Source organism: Phycodurus eques, chromosome 2 (genome assembly GCF_024500275.1).
Source record: "Phycodurus eques isolate BA_2022a chromosome 2, UOR_Pequ_1.1, whole genome shotgun sequence".
Lineage (NCBI taxonomy): Eukaryota > Metazoa > Chordata > Actinopteri > Syngnathiformes > Syngnathidae > Phycodurus > Phycodurus eques.
In genome coordinates this window covers 34,077,808-34,095,871 of record NC_084526.1, presented here as the reverse complement: position 1 = coordinate 34,095,871, position 18,064 = coordinate 34,077,808, and the positions used below count along the sequence as shown (strand labels likewise).

Here is an 18,064-nt window from a genome sequence, read left to right as displayed (position 1 = left end):
GTGGCAGGAGAGAGTGGGATGTAAATTTTTTTTTTTTGGGCGGACTCAATTTAGTAAAGGGGTTTATCTTGCAGAAATTTGTTTTGTGCATGGTCAAATATACAGTATGCCACATTTTTATATACTGTCTGTTTAGCATCTTCATCTTCATTCAAGTTTCAAGTTTTTCCTGTGCTCACGCTTCGCCCACAGACTGTCATTGTAATATTTTGTCTCCTTTCTCCTGCAGACTGAGATTGCCAAACGCCTCAATGCAATCCTAGCTCAGATAATGCCATTCTTGTCACAAGAGGTAAGTGTCACTGCAGCAACAAGTAACCCAAGTATAAGATTTGGACTTATTTTCCCGAAGGACAGCAAGTGCAGTGGAACCTCCAAAGTCGATCACAATCCAGTCTAGGATGCTGGTTGACCACCTCGGTTTGTTTGATTCCCCACGACTTTGGAGGTTCGACTTTCTTGGCTTATTGTGCATACACCTTAATTATGGGAATTACTAAACTTGAAATTCAAAACCATTTAGCTAACAGTCATTTTTTACTGGATTATTGTTTTCATTTTGACCAAATTATAATTCCTATTTTAAATGTAATTAATACATTTCCTTCCTTTGATGTGTAGCATCAACAGCAGGTTGCTCAAGCTGTTGAGCGAGCTAAACAGGTGACCATGACTGAACTGAATGCTATCATCGGGGTACGTGGACTTCCCAATCTGCCTCTCACTGTGTGTATACCCCCTCTTCTTTCTTTATTTCACCTGAGGGCAGGGGCAAACCTGCATGTAGAGAGAAACACTGGAACTTTAAACAGATAAATACTGTTGCTACAGTTGGCTTGGATGTTTCTTTCACCTTCATATGCTTCAGTTCAGTTGGCTTCTTTTGCAGTTACTATATGGAAAAGACAAACCGGGAAAGGGCAATACATTCAGGAAGAAAACATGTATGTGTTCGCTTTATTAATTTAAAATAATTTTCATCATCCTACCTGTGGCATTTGGACATTCCGACTGAATACCAATTACCAGTTCCTCTTTGCGTGTGCAGACTTGCCCCTGATTTCAGTGTTGAGGCATGTTTTGTTTTACTAAAATTCAGTGTTTTTAAAGCTGAGCTCATTTATTCCCTCTTATTTGGTACTCCAAGGCAGAATCAACGCACATCAGTTTTATCATCATTCAGGAGTGGTGTTATATCCATTTATATTATTTTTATTGGCTCCCCCTTGATTAGATTTAAGGTTCAAGCTAATAGACTTAGACTAATAGACGCAAGTGACCCAATGGAGTCTTGGCGTTATGTTGAACAGTGCGATCACAGCTAAAGCTGTTTCTGAGCCAAATGTTTTGTATGCTTTGACCATGTTTGGGGTCTCACTTAAACTATGTATTTTCCTCTTTTTGATTCAAGGGCAGCAATCTAAGTGCGCTTTAAAAATCAGTAATTGGCCTTTCAATAGCTATAAGCCAACATACACACGTTCTTTTTGTGCCAAATAAAGCTTTTACTTTTTTCATCCTCCATCTGTTTTTCTTCAAGCCCGAGACGCTTACTAATAGCAAGCTTGGACCCAGATGTTAAAGTGACCCTTTTGATTAGTCCTCTCTGTAGTAGAGGTTAGTCAGTGGTTAGCTTGTCGCAGTGGCAGGAGGTCAAGTCTAATGAGAGGTGGATAGTGAAATTCGATTAAACTAAATGAGCCCCGAGCACAACCCTCAGTTTTAAAGATAATTACTTCCTATTTCCCCTTGAAAAGGGTCAGCCTGTCAGCAACAAGAATGACCTTTCTTTAATTACAGATGGGTAGGAACAGACAGAACACAGGCAGAGGAAAGAAAAGCTTTATTTGGTAGCAGACGTGGCAGGTAATCAATCTCCCTGTCGAGAGACTGTGGGAGTTGACATTCAAAATCTGGCAGACCAAAGTCCAAACAAAACATACAGATTTCAGATTTTGACATTTTAAAACTGTAGGTAATGTTTTTACTTAGTAACCAGCATCCATCTGTACTTGTCTCACTTGTTATTTTCTTGTTCATGCTCTGCTACTACTGCTTCACTTGAATATTACACTATTTATCATTGTCGTTATTTGCCTTCTCACAAAATTGGGATCCTACATATGTTAATGGTTATAAAATGCAAAATAAGTCAATAGTCCATGTGTATGTATAACATGAGGCAGGCCTCTTGTATTGGGTAGCTTAGTTTATTTAACATTGCAAATGCATCCAACCAAGCTATCAACTGGTCAACTTGGTTTGCAAAAATGTTGTAAAATGCTGTCTTTTTCCATGTCATGATTGATCAGGTGATTGGAAAATGATAGCTTGATTCGTACTGAAAATATGCATTTGTATTTTTTGTCTCGGTAACCAAAGCATGGTGAATGATGTTAAGACTAGGGACACAAAATAAAGACTATCACACAGCCAGTACAGCCACTACTATGCCTGCATATAAAGGTTTACATGCTTTGTTTTAGATTGTATTGAGGAACTCCTGTTTCCATGCCATTTGGGTGTTTAGGCTTCTGCAAATGTTTTACAATGGGTTCAACATAAACCAAATGATTGCCTGAGATCTAAATCGAGACAATAGGTGTACTTGGTAATGATACATTCAATACACGATGTTAATTTTTTTATCATTATCTATCAAAACCTGTTCTTCCTGTCCTCTTTGATCCTTCAACAAGCAGCAGCCCCCTCGCTGTATCTAACCAACCTTCATGATCAGAAATAATTCAGCGCACTATCTTTGTTAAAAACTGCCTGCCATCAATATAACATGCATCTCTTTTTAAAGAAAGGTGTTCAAGACAATGCTTGATTACAGTAGTGTGTTTGACATCCTGTCAGTCATCCATGTTACTGAGGTATCAGTTTTTTTGCTGGAGGACTACACGATTACTTAGGAGTAAAAAGCAATGGCACCAGCTTAAACCACACAAATATTTGCTGCTTATTAATTTGTGTAATCAGTCCGGTGTGTTTTTAGATAAGTAATGTGGTGATCAATGATCATTGTCCCGCTTGTTAAGCCAGTTTGCCAGCTGGTTTGTGCTAGTGGTGGTGTTGACGCTTGCTCTGCCTGACAGTTCTGTTCTGCAAGGAGTCGGTTTCGCCGAGTTAACTTTAATTGCCTGTTTCCTGTGGAAGTTGCCTTGGCTGCAATGGCGTTTACAAATAATGAAAAAAGATAAGAGTGAAGGGGAGCCAGCTCTTTACCCATGAATATTGAATTGGAAGCAATTTTTTTCAGTTCCCCCTACACCGTCTTCCCCCATTCCTTTTCTCGCCCTTTTCCTCACTCATCTGCCCAACCACATTTTACTAATGAGGCTTCTTGATAACGATCCCTGCACACCTTTCCTCATTAGGCACACTGAATAAGGACGCCCTGGCCCTAGTCCCATGCTCACTCTTCCACCCTCTTATTTACTGATTCTGTCTATTGTTTACATTTTGTCTCCCAAACCTCACAGGAAACGGTGTGCTTGAGCCTATGCACCTTTAAAATATTGCTAGGCAATGGTGCCTCTCAGTTGCTTATATATACTATACGCTTCCATGTTCAGTTTTAGAAGCGAATAATATTTAATAATTTCTGTCTGTTAAATAAACCAGAGTCGTGAGCCCTCTTCTTGTATATTTCCCGCACTGCATGTATGGATGATTTAATTGAGGTATCATCTAGGGCTGTCACAAACGATTATTCTGATAGTCTACTAGAATATTTTTTTATTTTTGCGTTTAGTCGACTAATCGGATCATGTCGCTGGCGTGGGGCCGAAACCACCCATGTCCAAATGTATTCAATTATATTATATATTTTTGAGTTTTGAAAATGGCTTGGTCTCTTTTGATGACGCAATGTTAATGGCGCCACATACAGTACATGCCGTTTTTTTTATTTCCTGAAAAGTCCGTTTTGGAAGTATGAGAATTCTGTCCCAATGCCAGGGGTATGTAAATTGCATCGTATCGCACCAGCAAGCGGCTGCTCTTTTACAACAGTCATTGGCTTCCAGCTTGAAGTACGTAAGGTCTGTGCAAAAGAGAATTAAGATCATTTGTAACTTTGTCTACAGATAGAACAGTTTCTTATTTACAATGTTGCTCTGGTAATAGGGGCGGCATGGTGGACGACTGGTTAGCACATCTGCCTCACAGTTCTGAGGACCGGGGTTCAAATCGCGGCCTCGGCTGTGTGGAGTTTGCATGTTCTCCCCGTGCCTGCGTGGGTTTTCTCCGCGTACTCCGGTTTCCTACCACATCCCCAAAAACATGCGTGGTCGGTTGAGACTAAATTGCCCGTAGGTGTGAATGTGAGTGCGAATGGTTGTTTGTTTCGATGTGCCCTCCGATTGGCTGGCGACCAGTTCAGGGTGTACCTCACCTCTCCCCCAAAGATAGCTGGGATAGGCTCCAGCACGTCCGTGACCCGCGTGAGGATTAGCGGTACAGAAAATGGATGGATGGATCTGGTAATATTACATGTAACTTTTAATAAACTTTACAGCTTGTACCAGTATTCCCGACATGGTTTTATATATATGATAGTGCAAATCAAAATGAAGGCGATAAGCTGTCCCTTAATATTTTTAGCTGTAAATGTTTAGTGCACTTTAAAATGGAGCCAATCATGTCCAATCACAACAAGGGAACTGGGAAATAAACTTTTATAGTCAAGATTTTTCTGGGGCTCTTTTTTCGAATGTTCTGTAATATTAGCACATACTTTGACACAAATGTAAACCTCATGAAAGTCTGTTTAGAAATGACAAAGTTCTGATTCATTTTCAATGCAGATGCATTGCCGCCGATGAGAATGTTGCCCCTGCCAACATGGACACCACGTAGGCACGTCGCTCAGCCGGCCTGCTACAGTGAATCGATCTATTAGTATATGTGGTTATAACATTATATCAGACACATAACCTGTGTGCTAAGGCTAATGAAATTGTCATCATTAGCCTCAAGCTAATTTTAATTTAAGGTAGTAGCTGGAACTTGTCACAAGTTGTTGCTGTTCATTTATTATTCTTTTTTGAGAACTTTGGTAATTTGTGTTTTTGTCCCTTTTAAGCAGGTGTCAAGGTGTGGTCAACCATCGTGTGGCATTGTCCTCCTTGTTTTTGAAAGGGAATAAAACTGCCATTGTCTGAACCACAAACCTGAATGCCTGTGTCCCATGCCCCTTTCTATCCGCACAAAACCCTCCCCATCACAACCCACCATCTAACGCAACGCAGAGCATGCGGTGTAGAGGAGCGCCAGCACGAGTAGGGTTTCATTAACATTTACAGCGTTAAACAATTGGTTCACAGCCGTTGACACTAATATGAGCTGCTATCTTGCCAAATAGCTTCCCAAGATGAGTGTCCCTCTTTGTCAGAAATTGAATCAGCTACAACGTCTTTTCATTTTAGATGCTCGTGCATCACTATCGTGCAGCCATGAAAGGCAGGTTCTGTCTCACAGGTTTTGCATCGCGTTCCTCTTCAGTATTTTTGATGAAATGCTCAGATTTCAAACTCCGTTGCTAACACCGGTTAGCCCTAGTTTTTCCAGGTACGTCACACGACTACTGTGCATGTGAGTCACCAGAAAAACCCAGATAAGCACTACTGCGCATGTGCGTCAAGGGCCATAAAGGCGGACAACAGGTGAGCACGCTGAGAAGCAGGATTCAAGCTCATTTGGTAGAAAAATAAATCTTATAAAATATCAATGACGACATTGATTGCTTATTCGATTAATTTCGACCATTTTGATCGTTAACGTAGTCGTGACTAGTCGACTAATCTTGGCAGCCCTAACTAATACCATCTAGCATCAGAGTAGCCGTCAGGATTTTTTGGGAGCAGATGGATGTACCAAGTGTTATTTAACCTTTTTTTAAAGCACTTGCTTCCCTTTGTCTGAGTGGCTGTTTTACTCATGTGTATCGACTTGCTCCACCCTGGCTTTCTTTTACACTTACAGACATCTGAGGCCTCTCGGGAGCTGTGTATTATGACTGATCGGCATGTGTCGGCATGTGTATTATGACTGAGCTAAAAAGGGATTTAGTGGAGAATCTTCTCTCACTGTTGTTTAATCCACACCACTGTGTGGACAAAAGAATTTAAACATAGCTCTATAAATTGAAATAATTCATTGTGGCTTGAGTGAGAGCACTTGAATCACACTTTGGCGTCTAAAGATTTTGGGCTGTTCTTTGCTTTGAATGCTTCTGTTTCGTCATCACTGTGTCTTTGAGAACAAAGCAGGGTCCATGATGGCATGGTTTAAGTGTGGTGTGGAAGACCTGTACTTTTCCCTCGCAAAGCCTTTCGCTTAACCCCATCGCCATTGCGATGAACTAAAATGGAGCTTGTGAGCCAGGACAACATCAGTGGATGAAATTCCCTCAGACACACTCCAACATCTTATAAATTCCCACATCCCCTGGTACTAATGAAGATCAAATCCAAGTTTTCTTTCTTCTTTAATTGTTACTTTCTTAATCCCTTTGTTGGTACAATATAGTGTATGTTTGTTTTGTTGTGAACAGAATTTCTGGACTGGACACAAAATCTGCCACCTGTCATTCTCTTTTATGTAAAAATTATATGGAATAAGATTTTGTCACCAGTCAGCCAGATGATGTTTGCCCACAGTAGTGAAGTGAATTGCTTTCCTCTCAATGAATGAGCTGGTTCGGCTTTTTGGCAGTCACTGCCATCTTACTATTATATATAAACTGTGTTTGGCCTGGAAATAAATGTTGGCTTAAGCCAGCTCTAATTCATGCATAGAGTGCGGTCATTCATGTATTCACTTCCCAGCCGACCCACTTGTCCTCTTGTCCTGTCTCCCGCCTCACTATATTTGTTGCAGCAGCAGCAGCTACAGGCCCAGCACCTCTCCCACGCAGCCCATGGACCCCCTGTGCAGCTGCCCCCTCACCCTTCAGGTCTGCAGCCACCCGGTATCCCCTCTGCGACTGGTGCTGGCTCTGGACTGCTTGCGCTTGGTGCACTTGGCAGCCAGGCTCACCTGCCTGTAAAGGATGAGAAGAACCATCACGACCTGGAGCACAGAGGTGAGGAACACAGCCTCTCTCTCTCTCTCTCTCTCTCTCTCTCTCTCTCTCTCTGGCTCTGTCTCTGTCTGTCGTTCTTGTTTCTCTCTCTCTCTGTCTCTCTCTCTTTCTGTCGCTCTTGTTTCTCTCTCTCTCTCTGAACAAACAGGATTCAAGTATAAATTGGTTTAGTAGATTAAATGGGGTGGGTAGGTTGGTATACAGGTTGCAGTGCAGTTCGTTGAACACACTGTAATTTGTATTAGGAACCCAGAACTAGAGACATTTAAAGACCAATTTGTCCCTGTCCTATTGAATATCAACAAACATTTACTAATCAGTAATAAAAGGATTTAAATATAACCAATCTGTTATGAATTATATTAGACAAGTATTAAAATCAAATATGCTGTTAATCACGTCACAAATGCGATTAATCTTTGATCTGAATAATGTATTACTTTCATCTGATGAAAGCACAGAGCTGTTGTGACACCCATACTAATTTGCTTTTTCTCTCTCCTTGCCCCTCATCTTTTCATTCGTCTCTGGCTATTCCTCTGAAAGAACGAGAGTCGAGCACGGTACGTTTACTCACCGCTCTTTCCTTGTACCCCATGTGTGTCCAGTCTTTGGTGATTACGTGTACCTTACTGAGACTCAAGCTCCATAGAAATCCATGTTCTCCATGTAAGAACACACATTTTGTGTATACGAGTGGTCTTGCATGAAGGTATTCACTGACTGAAATCAAATATGGAAGTCTAGCCAAATAAAGTCCAAAGCCATCTAATCCTTAAGGAAAATGACTCCAGTCAGACAGAGGGGATTAGTAGGCAGCTAACTTCTTTAATTTCATCGCAACTTTGGCTGTCCTTCTATTCTTTCCTCACCTACTGGTAGATTTACTCATTCACTGCCAGCCTTCCCATTTAACATGGATATTTGACTTCTAAAGCCGTCAATGGCATTGAATGTGTTAACTGTTGGATGCCCCTACCTGACTCCCTTCCAACTACTTTCGTGCTGACAGTTTTTGGTCTCTTAAACAATTTTCACCAGTCATCCCACTTAACCCTCCCTGTCTCTTGCCATTTTATCACTCCCCCTCTCATGTTAAAGTCCCTTTTTATTGGACTGCCTCATAGCGCTCAGATAACTGGAGCGTAATGCTCTGTTAGATGGGCCATATTAAGTTCCCATTGACTGGCCTTGCTGAATGGGTCTACTCCTTTCTGAAGGGAACCCAAACTATGCTTCCATCTTGTGTAGTGACAAGCGCAGCCCAGTGCGGGCTTACCTGATCTGGCCACACCTCTTTCAAGGCGTCCTATTCTGCTGTCTCAGGTAATCCAACACCAGACTCGGTGGAAAATACAGTGTTATTGTGTCGAAGCAGCCCTTTAAAGGTTACCGCCTTCTATACAAAGACAGGCGGTATTCTATCAATCAGTCTCTCCCCCGTGGCTCAAAACGACAGTTGCTCCACAAATTGACGCAAGATGCACAAAAGTGGAAATTGCAGAATCGTGCTTAGTTGGATTAAAGAAGTCAGACTCTTTTTGTGCTGGCCAGTGCAAAAGCATTTTCCGTAGAGGTTGTGACGTTACTGACCACGTGTCTTTAACGGCTAGGAGAAGCAGTCTTTTTTTCTCTTTATTTCTGTTTGGCCATGCCTCCCCACAACACCGAAGCCCAGACTACAAAAATCACGTTTGCAGTTACTGAGAGTGTCATTTCATGAGGGCATTCCCACTAGTGGGGAGAAGCTCATTGCCACACAGCGATGCTCTCATTGTTTGCCAAGTTATTTTCTTTTTGCGCTTTTGCCTTTCCACATGAATAAAATGGCTGCTTTTTAGTATTTCTTTTCCCCATGGGTTGATTTTTGATTAACCTAACTGTCATTGTCTCTGACCTGGCAGAGTGCACATATTCAGAATTTGCTGCAGTTATTTACTTTGGGTGATGGATGAGAGGCTGGTCCTTCTACTTTTTGTTTGCATGTACATGCATGGTGCTAACCTCTAGTGTATAATGAAGTGTCTTGGCTCATAGCCTTGTTTGAATTAAAACGCTTAATTGCTTGAGGCAAGTTTCTGAACATTTTACTTTAAGTATCTGTAAGGGAATTAGTTATGGATGCGTGTTTGAACACAAACATGCCCTCGACTGTCCTTGGTCTGTCCTTGCTTCCGGTGTTTTTTTTTTTTTTTTTTTTTTTTAATATAAATATCTTTTCAAGAATGATGATGGTTATTTCCAGCTGCCACCCCTCTGGCATTTCTTTCTCCCCTTTTATCACAAATCAGTCCAGAGCCACGATGCACTTGGTTTTAGCCAACATTGCCACAGCTTTGAAGAATACAAACCGGAGTCATGTCTAGACTTCAGTAAAGTGTTGGCTTGAAGTTGGCAGAGCAGTGCTTTCTTGGTCCCTTACATCTGGCACATTCCTTGACTAACGAGTCAATTCATGTTTACTTGGCATCAGTGCCAAGATAGAGGAAGATGACAGACTACAGGATGAATTAGCTTCCTCCAGTTTTTTTCTAATATTTCTTTCATGTAAATAATTAAAGGTTTAAGATCTTTTGGAGCATCGATTTTACACGGACACATCTGTATTGTTTGTTGGCAGAATAATTCTGTGTCGCCGTCAGACAGCCTGCGGGCAGCAAGTGAAAAGCACCGCGGCTCATCAGATTATGGGCTTGACCCTAAGAAACGCAAAGTGGACGACAAGGACAGCATGAACAGATATGTAAGTGTATTTGGTTCAATCATATAAATTGGAAAAAGTACTGAAAATCACTAATGGACAAAAGTAAGAGCATATCCGGCCATGGAACCCTCCCAAAAATGTTTATTCAAAATTGAAAGCATTCAGTTTAACTAAATGTCTCAGTAAAATGATTATTTCGAGGAAACAGCAGTGAGTTCCCCAACCCCTGATTGAAGTGTACAGTATTTCTTTTTTGTCAACTAATTTTCCAATTCATTGCCAGAATAATATAGCCCTAGGACAGTCTGCAGCATCTCATCACACTCATTGTTTGCTTATTCAGGTTTTTTTTTTGCAGATACTGCATGAGAAATCTAGTTTCTGAAAAAGTAATTAGATGTGAATTTTCACACTGTTTAGATGAAACAGACAAACTAAATAACAGGGCGGAATCTGCTGATCACTCAAAATCAAACAAAAAAAAACTTTTCTGCTCAGGTTAACATTAATTATCATATTATTTTTAGACATCGTACACTTACTGTATTCTGTTTCTGGCATGCCTTTGTTTCAGGATAGTGATGGAGACAAGAGCGATGACTTAGTGGTGGATGTTTCAAATGAGGTAAGACTGCATTGGGACAATGCTGCTCAGCCACATTCCACAGTGTGAACGTTGCTAAACACAGCGTTCCGTGGGGGAATCAACCCCTTCCACACTGTTGCCAAAATGTCTGTGTGTGTATTTCTTGTCATTCTTTTGGCGTTCATGCGTAAAATAAGACAAAGATAATAGGAGCGACAGGTGAATGAGGAGTGTTTGTGTATGAGAGCGTTTGAGCACACATGAGTATATATATTATCTGTGTTTGCACATGAGGCCCCAGTTTGTTTGACCTACGTGTACATGCCAGTCTTTTTCCTCCAGTCTGTTTGCTCAGTCTCTCTCCCTGTCTGCCTCGTTTAACTGCAGGATCCAGCCACCCCTCGTGTGAGCCCTGCTCACTCTCCTCCAGAAAACGGCTTGGACAAATCACGGGTTCTGAAGAAAGATGCCGCACCCAATAGCCCTGCCTCAGTGGCGTCCTCAGGAAGCACACCATCCTCCAAAGCAAAGGACCACGCCCATATGGCGGTGAGTGACAAAAAAAATAAAATGGGATGAAATAAGAAGGTGCTCTGGAGGAGGTAAAAGGTTTTAACTGACAGACTAAAGGGTTATTTGTCCAGTGAAGAGGGTAATTTTGAAGGCCTACTACCAAGGAGGCTTAGCAGCTACCTACTATGAGGGGCGTGAAGGGGCAGTGGGTCGATGCACACTGCGGAACTCAAACCCTGTGGCTTACTCTTCTCAATCGCCTTTATAGCTTAGCCAATAAATGGTCATTTCTTCCACACTGAGGGTCTAAATAACTGAGAGACGCTCCATTTACTTTATTTTTTTCCCCCTCATCTTCTTTCCCTCCATCATCTCCCTCTCATCTGTTGTAACCTGGACTGGTTTGACATAAACCATTTCACTAAAGAATTACAGTCCACAGCACTATACGAGACACCCCGCCTCCCTCATTAATGTGTTTCACCAGGCTGAAAAAAGCTACCTCTTTTCCTTTGCTTGGGGGAGGAAGAAAGAGCTTCATGATGAAAAAGTGTTTGGACCATCATCTAGATTGTCTAGCTATGTTTAACGAGCTTGACCTGTGAGCAAAGGTTTATGCCTCAACCTCTACGCCAACTACTCAAACCATGACTGTAATGAAGTGCCAGTGTGGGATTGGATTACCCTGAGCTATCCACTCATGTTGCCACTCTGGATTTCCTCGCAAGTGGTACTATTTTCAACTGCCTCTTTTTTTAACTGGCAGGTGATACTTTGGGACACTGAACATTTTCCAGACTTTTTTCCCCCCAATGTGTCTGAGGATGATTTGACTGGCCTAACAAAACAAGTGTGCAAAACAAGTCAAATGTTTTTGTTGTTTTAGAATGACAAGTCATCTACACCAAGCCTGAAGTCCAACACACCCACTCCAAGAAACGAGGCACCCACACCAGGAACAAGCACCACTCCTGGGCTGAGGCCTCTGACTATGGGCAAACCGACTGGCATGGAGGCATTAAGTACGAAGCACACTTATACCCCTGAATTGTAAACTTATTCAGAATTGAATGAATTAAGCTACAACTATGTGCAATACAACATTCTTGCATGACTTTCTTTTTCTTACCAACAGTGAGTCTGTAGTCTTGCTTGTTCTTCTGAGTTGTGAATAATAAAAGTTGTGAATAACCTGATACAGTATTAGCCCATTGAATGTCACGTTCACCTTCTCTTTTTTATTTTTTATTTTATTTTATTATTTTTTGTTGTTTTTTTCTCTCTCTCCCAGAGTATTAGGAAGTTTACTGTTTAGTACATAACTGAAGTGCACCAAAGAATAAAAAAAAAAGTGTATCCACTGATTGTGCAAAATTCAAAATCAGGGAATTAAATATTTAAAAAGTTCTTTAACCCAGGTGTAGTATGTATTTTTTTAATATACATTGACAGCTTGAGTTATTGCAACTTTTCCCGTTCCACGCACAGTTGGGAATTCAAGACAATTCACAAACCTGCACTTTGTCATGAATGTTTTTTATAATTCCCTCAATTGATCTCTTTTCTCCTCTGTAGCTGCCCCTGCCCTTCGCACCCCCCTGTCTATTGCGGGTTCCTACGCCACCCCCTTTGCTATGATGGGTCATCATGAGATGAATGGATCCCTGACCAGCCCGGGTGTCTATCCTGGTCTGATTTCTCCTCAGATGAGTGCAGCGGCTGCTGCTGCTGCTGCTTATGGACGCTCGCCAATTGTAAATATTTTAGCTTGAATATTGAATTTGTAAAAGGTTAGCAATTTTGCACACACCTTTCCCACATTTTGTATACTTCAGCCTCATCAGTTTGACCCGCGCATTGACCAGCGTTGGCATGAATTAACCATCTTAGCTGTAAGTTGTACAATGTGTTTGCAACATGACTTTGAGAAACTGAACTATTCATCCTGTATTTCCATAACTCTGTGAATATCTCTGCTCCCCTGGCTACAGCTTTGTGTATATAATGAAAAAGAACAAAGACTGCCAAGATCCCATTACTTTGATGTTCATTCGTTAGCATTTTAAAGGCTTAAAAAAGGCGCTTCCCTAAAATGAATCTCATGTTTGAAAATCTCCCAGGTTTTCATTAGTATTATCAAGTGGGATGTAGTGTTATCTTGTGTAAAGCTTCTCTGTTCGCAATCAAGTAGAAACTATGGCTTTCAAGGGATTTGTCTGGAAACAACCGTAAAGGGTTTTCTTGAGGTGTCAGTAGATGAAACATGGCACAATTTCCCATTTGAATATTTTAATAGCCCAATTATATCAGCAGGTTATCATTTGTTGTAATGCTTTAGTCTTAACTTGTTTATGCAGGCGGGGTTCGACCCTCATCCCCATATGAGAGCTCCTGGCCTGCCAACCAGCCTCCCTTCCATTTCAGGTGGAAAACCGTAAGTCTTTGAGGTTATTAATGTTGCTTTCATCTTATAACGCTGACCGAGCCAAACATGTTGATATGACAAACACTTTTGGTTGTAAATATCAGTTAATATAGATTCAATTTGCAGCAAATTTGAAAGGTCAAAACAAAAAAATTACATATTGTCAATATGATGCATTGTCAGTAGAGCTCACTCTCCCATTTGAACTATAAAACATTTTGTAAAGATTAGTTTTGCAATATCGTAGCTTATTAGCTTGTTGAAAATTACATTCTTTATAATTGACTGGCATCACAAGGGGAAATTATAAAATGATAATTATAAATTCTTACTGGCATTTGTATATTTTTTGCAGACTATTCTGTGTCAAAATGACAAAGCCTTTATGACAAGAGACATACACTGCTCAAGTTGATGTCCTCTCCCCTCCTGGCTCCTTTGTAGGGCGTATTCTTTTCATGTGAGTGCGGACGGTCAGATGCAGCCTGTGCCCTTCCCTCCAGACGCACTGATAGGCCCGGGCATCCCACGACACGCTCGTCAGATCAACACACTGAGCCACGGGGAAGTTGTGTGTGCTGTCACCATCAGCAATCCCACTCGTCACGTCTACACAGGCGGCAAGGGCTGTGTGAAGATATGGGACATCAGCCAACCAGGCAGCAAGAGCCCTGTGTCCCAACTTGACTGTCTGGTAATTAGTTCTCATTGTTTCTTACATGGTCATGGCAGAATGCCTTTTTTAATGTATTTTTTTTTTTTTTTTTTTTTTTTTTTTTTTTTTTTAATACAAGCTAACCAGTTGTGATACATAATATACTCTCTGTATGACACCTCATTGCTTGAGCGTGATTCCCATCCCAGTGTAGCTTGATACCACGTCCCCAAATGTGAGTAATTTGGCAGTGTCTGGCTGAGCTGCGCTATGCTGAAATAATCCTTCGCTCCAGAAACAAAAAAAATCCTGCTGAGTAAAGATATTCTGATCGGCTGACCTTGTCTGCCATTACCAAGCTCATTGCTTCTTCCCAAATGCCTTCCCTTTCTCATTTTCATACTGTGGCTTCATTCTGTTCATATGGCCGCAAACATCCTCGCGGTGCATTGGGAGTGCAATTGGCTCTTATAAAGCCGTCAGGGTGCTGTTTTAATTTGACTAACACCATCCAAAGTCCTGACTCTTGCCCCGACTCCCTCCCTCTATTTCTTGTTAAAGCTGACACCTTCATCTTCACTTTGTCATGAGCGATGAGAGGTTTTCAGAAAACTAAGTCAAAAGCTAGTCTAGTCTTAATTTTTTGTAGTGTGGAAAAAGGTATCAAGATGTTTTCCATTTATTGGACAATGCTCACCTCTTGTTTCTGCTCCAGAACAGGGACAATTACATCCGCTCCTGTAAGCTGTTGCCTGACGGCCGCACCCTAATCGTGGGTGGCGAGGCCAGCACACTGACCATCTGGGACCTGGCATCACAGACGCCACGCATTAAAGCAGAGCTTACCTCCTCTGCCCCGGCCTGCTACGCACTGGCCATAAGTCCTGATGCCAAGGTCTGCTTTTCCTGCTGCTCGGATGGTAACATTGCTGTGTGGGACCTCCATAATCAGACCCTTGTTAGGTAAGTACTCCAACATGTCATTCATTCATTAATCTTCCGTACCGCTTATCCTCACTAGGGTCGCGGGGGTGCGAGAGCCTATCCCAGCTGACTCTGGGCGAGAGGCAGGGTACATCCTGAACTGGTCACCAGCTAATCGAGGGGCACATATAAACAAACAACCATTTGCACTCGCATTCACACCTACCTATGGGCAATTTACAGTCTTCAATTAACTTACCATGCATGTTTTTGGGATGTGGGAGGAAACTGGAGCACCCAGAGAAAACCCATGCAGGAACGGGAGAACATGCAAACTCCACACAGGCGAGGCCGGATTTGAACCCGGGTCCTCAGAACTGCTAAGCAGACATGCTAACCAGTCGCTCACCGTGCCGGCCTCCAACATGTCAATATACATAAATGTCTGGCTCCAAGCAGAGTCATAGTCTATGGTGCTGATTTACCCCTCTCCTTCCGCCATGTTCCAGGCAGTTCCAAGGCCACACAGATGGAGCCAGCTGTATCGACATCTCTCATGATGGGACCAAGCTCTGGACCGGCGGGTTGGACAACACTGTCCGTTCCTGGGACCTGAGAGAAGGGCGACAGCTCCAGCAACATGACTTTACCTCACAGGTAGAGACATATCTGAACAGACGCATTCTTTGTTTGGAACATTTTGATTTAAAAGTAGAAGGTTTAAGAGTCAGCGCTTTCCTTTCAGATCTTCTCTCTAGGCTACTGCCCCACTGGAGAATGGCTGGCTGTGGGCATGGAGAGCAGCAATGTGGAGGTGTTGCACCACACTAAGCCTGACAAATACCAGCTACATCTGCATGAAAGCTGCGTCCTCTCACTCAAGTTCGCCTACTGTGGTATGAAATTTGTTCAATGCATTTTTACACACTAAAGACGTATTCTTTGGGGCAGCTGTGCGAGGATGTGTTAGAGCGAACATTGTCAGTTGGTTTGTGTGTCCAATATTGTATAAAGCTATATACTGTACTGTACATCTATACAGACTTCAGTATTACAACTTTTATGTTATTACGATGTTTTCATGGCAAAATGCAATTTTGAGTATTTTTATAATCAGCACATTATCAGCCAAATATCTGCAACCTGAGGGCAAGGAAGTACCTTCTATAGCAGAGTGAATCTCAGTTTAACACCGACATTGTGAAGAAGAGCGTCTGGAAACATTTCTGCACACAGAACTACTCCAATTAGGTTGTCAGCATGTGTGATCGCTGCTAGCTCACGTCCAACTCTACAGGATCGTGAGAATTAAATAAACAGTTTTGGGTTTTTTTTCTTTTTTACAAACATGCCCATTTAGATAAAATTGCTACTTCTCTGTTCAGATCCCTCCCAGCCTGTGGGAGTGTTGCTTTCAATTTTAAGCTGCAGACAAATGGGTTTTTACCATCATTTAACATTTCCCCCCAAAACAAGTATTTTTTTCTGCTCTAAGCCCCCCTAAAGCACAGTGTCGTTTTTCAGCCACTACAGAGCTATTTTATTCAAATGAGGCTACTTCCGGACTCTTCCTGCCATTAATTACACCATTAGCCAACTAGTCATTTGGGTAATTATTCAGAAGATTTAAATAATTATCAGAGTGGAAATAATGCTGGACCCCATTATGAGATTTTTCTAATCGTTTATGTTGTACTATTTTCACCAATTAGCTTTTATGGCCATTGATGGATAAAGTCATTATGAATTTGCCTGCTGGGTGCAGTTATGTTCGGCATCAGTGTTGCCATTTTAGAAGATGCTCTAACCAGATAGTGTAGATTCAAGATTATTTTCTGAAGATGCCTATTCTGTGTTTTCAGGTAAATGGTTTGTAAGCACGGGGAAGGACAATCTGCTGAACGCATGGAGGACTCCCTATGGTGCCAGCATATTCCAGGTATTAACATAAGACAATGCACACCGACAAGCAGAACAGGTTGCACAACTTAGATTTCCTTATTCATTCAAAGAAAACCAGAAGCGTGTATCATTGCTGCAATGGCAAGTTTCTTCCTTCTTGCCCCTTTTCACTGCACATAAGTAGGCCTAGGCCTGTCAAGATAATTTCTATATTGACTTTTCAGTCGATAAATAAAATGGTCACTATAGTTTTTTCCTGGACTTGATTAATTGTAATTGTTGTGGTGAGCCTGAGCGGGGGTCACACAGGCAGCCGACAGAGTTGGACGGATGTGTCATTAGCCACTAGTGGGCTCATGGAACGCCAGCGGACCGGTACACTCTTGCCAGTGTTGGCTCCGTTCAATACTCCACACCCTTGCTCCATGTGCAGCATGTAGATTCACACGAGAGAGACACTTAAGGGAACATTAACTATATATGCTCACTAGAGCTAATGAACTACCCCGCTAGCTAACAAGCTAAACAGCTCGTTCCACCGAGGCGACGTCGTTTAAAACGTCAGCACTTCATTCCGAGTTATTGTGTGTGTGCGTGTGTTAGGGTTTATTCACATCTGCCACCTGTTTGTTTCCCCCTTGGACTGGACCTTTGGTGCAGGTGTGAATCCACACAAGCAAATCCTTGTGCATACCAAACAACCGCTCCAGGATCTCAATTTTTCCTCTTTTTGGTCTCATATTCCAATACATCGGCGTGATTCATGTTTTTGTCGCTATGGTAACAATTTTAGCAAAACATCGAACATTAAACTTTCGTTGAACAAGGTGCTCTTTGTTGTGTTAGTGAGGCTGCCTGTATTAACTGGAGGCTTGACGCAGGAACAACAAACGCTGCATGCCAGGTTACGCCTTCCTTTATTTTTGCAGTTTTAATAAGAGCACAATTTTGTGCTTTTAGAACAAAAATGTAGCACACATTTCTGGGTCTGGGTGGGAGGTGGTGGTGGTTGGCTGGTTTTGGGGCGCCTTGGTAGGGCCGGTGGACTGCCCTGGGTCCCTCGGGATGGGTGGTGTCCCATCCACAGCCCCCTGGGCCCTACCCCACTTCTTGGGTGGGTGGGGTGGGGTCCTCAGCCTCCGCGGTGCAGTCACAGCAATTACAGGACACTTCTGACGGTTATTGTGCATGTGAAACGGTGTCAATGCACTTGCATGTGTCTGTAGATAGACATCCCTGGGACTTATTTGCTTGGTGTGGAG

At 42.2% G+C, this 18,064-nt stretch overlaps 1 protein-coding gene across 11 annotated transcripts in view; it reads left to right on the top strand.

The window, feature by feature from the left end:
- The window catches only part of tle3b (TLE family member 3, transcriptional corepressor b), a 29,937-nt gene that overhangs the window by 9,541 nt on the left and 2,332 nt on the right, over positions 1-18,064 (top strand). For 2 of the 11 annotated variants that reach the window (XM_061670427.1, XM_061670426.1), the window contains 16 exons: positions 230-292; positions 622-726; positions 6,889-7,093; positions 7,640-7,656; positions 9,714-9,836; positions 10,372-10,422; positions 10,771-10,932; positions 11,783-11,918; positions 12,472-12,650; positions 12,732-12,788; positions 13,254-13,330; positions 13,766-14,015; positions 14,692-14,939; positions 15,410-15,557; positions 15,646-15,796; positions 16,763-16,839. In XM_061670427.1, the coding sequence (XP_061526411.1) occupies positions 230-292; positions 622-726; positions 6,889-7,093; positions 7,640-7,656; positions 9,714-9,836; positions 10,372-10,422; positions 10,771-10,932; positions 11,783-11,918; positions 12,472-12,650; positions 12,732-12,788; positions 13,254-13,330; positions 13,766-14,015; positions 14,692-14,939; positions 15,410-15,557; positions 15,646-15,796; positions 16,763-16,839 (2,049 nt within the window). Of the gene's footprint in view, positions 1-229; positions 293-621; positions 727-813; positions 5,673-6,888; positions 7,094-7,639; positions 7,657-9,713; positions 9,837-10,371; positions 10,423-10,770; positions 10,933-11,782; positions 11,919-12,471; positions 12,651-12,731; positions 12,789-13,253; positions 13,331-13,765; positions 14,016-14,691; positions 14,940-15,409; positions 15,558-15,645; positions 15,797-16,762; positions 16,840-18,064 lie in introns of those variants that run through there. The other 9 variants (XM_061670431.1, XM_061670429.1, XM_061670428.1 and 6 more) reach the window with 9 other exon arrangements.